This window comes from Peromyscus maniculatus, chromosome 7, assembly GCF_049852395.1.
Source record: "Peromyscus maniculatus bairdii isolate BWxNUB_F1_BW_parent chromosome 7, HU_Pman_BW_mat_3.1, whole genome shotgun sequence".
NCBI lineage: Eukaryota > Metazoa > Chordata > Mammalia > Rodentia > Cricetidae > Peromyscus > Peromyscus maniculatus.
In genome coordinates this window covers 36,680,984-36,685,806 of record NC_134858.1, presented here as the reverse complement: position 1 = coordinate 36,685,806, position 4,823 = coordinate 36,680,984, and the positions used below count along the sequence as shown (strand labels likewise).

Below are 4,823 nucleotides of genomic sequence, written 5' to 3'. Positions count from 1 at the left end.
ATGATTTGCCTCCATTTTGTCTGATGTGTGCTGATTTGTGTGATGATTCCCTCTGGATTTGTGGTTGTGTATATTAACCTGAAAGAGTATGAAACTATTTTTGGCTAATCTTCCTCAGAGAGTTGATCAATTTTTCTAGAGCATTCTTATTCTTGTTAACTGTAGGGCATTCTTCCTACCATATGAAAAACTTGTGTACTTCTTCAATTAACTAGGTTTAAAAAAACCACAGTACCATATTTTCCCAGGAAGTCATTTTTATAGTTCAAACCTAATGATCTTTCTTTTTTTTCATCAGTTCCTAAGTAGTATCTAGTATATGATGAATTGTATCAACCATTTCTTAATCATTTTGGTAATTTATTTTTACTTTTTGCCTTATATGTAAATGTATTTCTGGTCTGAAGATTAGAAACTCATTTAGAATAAACAATAATGCCATTGATTTGAAGGTATATTGAACAAATTAGTGCTGAATTGAATCACATTGCTCATTCATGCAGATTTTGAAGTTTAACTTTGGGAGGGAATTCCATGACAACACACATTTCTTTTGAGTACTCTTCCCTCATTCATCATCCTAGGAAGATCACAGTTGAATTGAGTCTGTGAAATACAGAGATCTTCTTGGACTGTCTGTGACCATGTACTTTCTGAAAATCAGAGAAAGTATATTCAGTGCTCGTAGGGTGTGTGTGTGTGGGTGTCCTGCCAATGAAGGACCCTTCCCTTAGATGCTGGGCACATTCTTATACAAAAAGGCACTAGGATGAGCTTCAGGTCACTGAATATTTTCTGGCAATCAATTATATACCCCCGATAATTCTTCCCCATACTCATACATCTCTGTAATAAATGGAGGAGTGTAGCAACACAAGCATGCATCCACCATTTCTAACAATCTGCTTTATTTATATCCACAGAAGATCAGAATGATCCACTTTATGATTATGACAAGGAAACTATTCCTTGATTCACCTACCTAAATTTTACCAAAGTAGAGTCCTATGAAAGTTCAAAATCTGTATCTACTCAGCTCATCAGGCAGTATACATGCAATAGGCCCTTCATATCTAAGTGACATTGCCCCTTCATGTTCAAGTACAACTGGAGTTTGTTTGTCAAAGTAAAACACAGAGAGAAGAGAGTTGGGAAAGTCTTCCTGCTTCCTTGAATTACAGTTCCTCCATAGTTGTATGATATTGACAAGAATACTTAACTTACACAAGGTTTGTTTGTCAAGGTTAAATCTGACAGTTTACATGTGGGTTATTTATGACAACGTGGGACTTAGAAATTGAAATGCACACATAGATAATGCCACAGAAAAACAGCCTTTATGTGACCATTATACTTACAGTACAACTTTCCTGCTAGAAGCCACCCTTGCCCATTGGGATTTTTGATTAATTTTCCATAGTGCTGAAGGACGACATGGAAAATCATGAGTACCAAGGGGTTACAATGTGGAACTTTCTAGGCTCTGCTTTTCCTAACAAGGAGTCCATTCCTTCCCACACCAATCCCCTTTCCTTTTTCTGTTCTAACTCTTCCTGTTTGGCACAATGTCTGTCATCTTCGTGCTTGTGTGTACAGTAGGCCTGTGCTGGATGAAGTCAGTGAGGCTGCACCTCCTTGAGGCCCCCCAGCCTCCTCAACGCTGCCTTCATCTCTTTGTTTCGTAGTGTGTAGATGATGGGGTTGAGCAAGGGAGTAATGACTGTGTAGAAGACAGCTACCACCCCATCCAGAGGTTCCTGTGAGCCAGGCCGTAGGTAAATGAAGGTGCAGGGCACGTAGTAAACGATGACCACAGTGAGGTGGGCAGCGCAGGTGGAGAAGGCATTGCGACGCCCATCTGCAGACCGGATTCTCAGGATGGCAGCCACGATGTAGCCATAAGAGGTGAGAATGAGCATAAAGCACGTGAGGGCCAGGAAGCCAATGTCTACAAAAGTGACTAACTCATTGATGGTGGTGTCTGCACAGACTAGACGGAGAATGGCAGGGATGTCACAGAAGAAGTAGTCAACTCGGTTTGGGCCACAGAAAGGCAGCCTGAATATGAAACTGGTTTGGAAAAGTGAATGGATGGTCCCTCCAATCCAGGTGCCCAAAGCTAGGTAGTTACAGACACTGCGAGTCATGATGGTGGCATAGTGTAAAGGCTTACAGATGGCCAGGAATCTGTCATAAGCCATAAGCGTGTAAAGAAAACATTCGGTGCAGCCCAGGAAGTGGAAAGAAAACAGTTGAATCACACAGCCCCCAAAGGAGATAATTCTACTATCCAAGAGAAAGCCAGCTAGCATCTTCGGTACAATAGCAGAAGAAATGGTCATATCTAAGAAGGAGAGGTGACATAAGAACCAGTACATGGGCCGGTGGAGCCGGATGTCCACCAAGACAGTGAGGATGATGAGCCCATTGCCAGAGACAGTGAGGAGGTAGATGACAAGGAACGCTAGGAAAAGGGGGAACCCGAGCTGAGGTGGGTGGTGCAGGCCCACCAGAATGAAGTGAGACACAGAAGTCTGGTTGCCGCTTTGCATGTCCTTGGCGGTCACATCTGACGAAAGACCACAGAAGGGAAGAAAGGCTTAATGCGCTTGTGAAGTCTCCAGCCATGGCACATATATTCTGCAGTATTCCCAAACAGGCACAGAAAATACTTTTTCCCTTCCCTCTTTCCATGCCTTCCTCCTCCCCTCCCTCCTTCCCCCTCTCCCTATCTCTCTTTCTTTTCCTCCCTCTACCTCCTCTCTCTTCTGTATCACTCACTTGTTCCTTATCATTTTTCCCCTCTCACCTAACCCTTCAGGCTCACCCCCCCCCAATCCCCAGGAAATGAGAAACTAAAAATCTAGTTCCAAGGGCAAGCTGACTCAGCCATTGTTCAACCAGCCCTGCCACAATGTAACAATGTAAAAAGATTTTTGTGAAGAGATGCGTTCAACTGTGACTGGGATAGTTACAGGTGTTCCAGGAAGGACCACTGTGACCTTTGTGTAAACTCCACTTCTGCCCTGATACCCCCCCTTGAGGTTTCAGGAAGAATGTACATGGGGACGTGACTGTACCCACTCTGTGATCAGACCATAATCTTGTGAAACGAAATTGTATGGGAATTGTAACCTTATGGCTTTTGTGGGTTTTTCCTTTAAAAACCTCCATGTGGCTGCAGTAAGATGCGACTCTTGCTCTCAGGACAAGGGTTTGCCCGTCTAAATAGATGCTTCAATAAAAACCTCGTGCTGTTGCATCAACTGGACTGGAGTCTGGGTTCTTGGGGTGCCCACTCGAGACCCTAAACCTTTGGGGTCCAACAACCCCCTCTGATGGAGATTGTATTTGCTTGCAGAGAACATCTCAGTGCTAAAGCTAATGAACAGTTTTCCTTGTCCACAGTTTTGCTTTCCAAAGTTTCAGTTATAGTCACCCATGGACTGAAAATATTATTTATCTTACTTTTTCATGAGAGTAAGAACACAGAACTTGTACGGCAGTATATTATCAGTTTTTATTAATGGTTGTTGCAAATCTTATCCTTCAACTTTCTGGACTGCCACAGACATTGCTGTTCTCAGTGACAAGTTTGCACATGACAAAATCAGTATCCAGCATTCTGATCTGTACAGTGTTCATGAAGGCTTGTGACTGAGGACACCAGGGCCCATGTAACTGCTTCATCATTATTTTATGTACCTAAAGGTAAACTCTGAAGAGCATTTGGATCAGAAAACTCCAAGACAAGACTGACCTTTGCTAAATAACACTCAAAGCCTCTCCTGTCATATGTAATGCTTTAGGTCTCAGCTGTCTCCTGTTCCCAACACCTGTAACATTTAATAAAGTCCATCTCCAAAGGATCTCTGTTACTATACCTCTCCCTCCCCTGCTCTTCCTGGAGCCTGCTGATGAGCTCTGCCTGGTTGAGAATCTGCAATGAGGCCAGCTGTTTCCCTCAGCTTCTTGCATGTTCCTGCTCCGTAAGGAGGCCCATTTCTGCAGCTTTATGGGCCGTGACCCTTCTTGCTTATGAAACTGTTCTCTTTCTGCTTCCCCTCTTATAGCCTACCTGATGCTTTGGGCAGTGGGGTCTCTTGGTTTTAGCCTCTAGAGTCTTGTTTTCTGCTAAGCAGGTTCTTCCTTCCTGTTAATCAGGTTCTTCCTTCCTACAGTCTCAATGGGGTACGAGTTAAGGGGGTGCTGAGATTCACTCTGCCTTTCCCATTGGGGGCAATTAACTACCAAGCGTAAATAAGTTTCACTGGGCTTTGTTCACAGAAGACCCTTTGGAAGTTTGCTGAGTGGCCAGTAGTGTCCCTGTAGCACAGGATCCTAATGAGAGTAGGTGCTTGGTAATCCATGAGAGGCCCCTTCCTCTTCTCTGGGTTTTAGTTTTCTTACCCTGAAACTTCAGATAATTCTGAATTGCTCACATATTCCATGAAAGTCTGTGTGGAAGCTGAAAGAATATTAAAGCTATGGGTATTGAACCAATGCCACTTATTAATTACTTTAAATGAGCCATTCAAATTTAACTTGGAGTCAATCACTAGGGTATTATACTAGAGTATGTCACACCATCAGGGCAGAGTGGTGTCTGGTTATCAGGATGAAAACAGATGGACTGTGAGGGCCTCTGGATAAGTGACTCAGAGCACATACCATGCTACTCTTGAAGAAATGGAATTATGGCAAGTAAGGTTGTCTCCAAAAGTTAATGTCATACAATTGAATGAATTAAATCCTATTTAAGTCTATGTTGACAGATGACATGAATTCATTCAGATCTAGGCATGGAGAAGCCTGCAGTTTTG

At 43.0% G+C, this 4,823-nt stretch overlaps 1 protein-coding gene across 1 annotated transcript; it reads right to left on the bottom strand.

The window, feature by feature from the left end:
• Positions 1 to 738: 738 nt before the first annotated feature.
• Positions 739 to 4,034, bottom strand: LOC143274119 (olfactory receptor 10G6-like). Its single transcript, XM_076575581.1, has 2 exons — positions 3,885 to 4,034; positions 739 to 2,569 (listed from the first exon to the last, which is right to left on the bottom strand). Exons 1-2 carry the CDS (start codon positions 3,976 to 3,978, stop codon positions 1,617 to 1,619), a joined length of 1,047 nt encoding a protein of 348 aa, XP_076431696.1. The 5' UTR covers positions 3,979 to 4,034; the 3' UTR covers positions 739 to 1,616.
• Positions 4,035 to 4,823: the final 789 nt, after the last annotated feature.

Coding starts and splice junctions, on each gene's coding strand:
- LOC143274119 (XM_076575581.1), bottom strand. CDS start 3,978: ATGCAAGAAGCTGAGGGAAACAGCTGGCCTCATTGCAGATTCTCAACC. Junction 2,570..3,884: donor GAAGAGCAGGGGAGGGAGAG/GTATAGTAACAG, acceptor GTCTTTCGTCAG/ATGTGACCGCCAAGGACATG.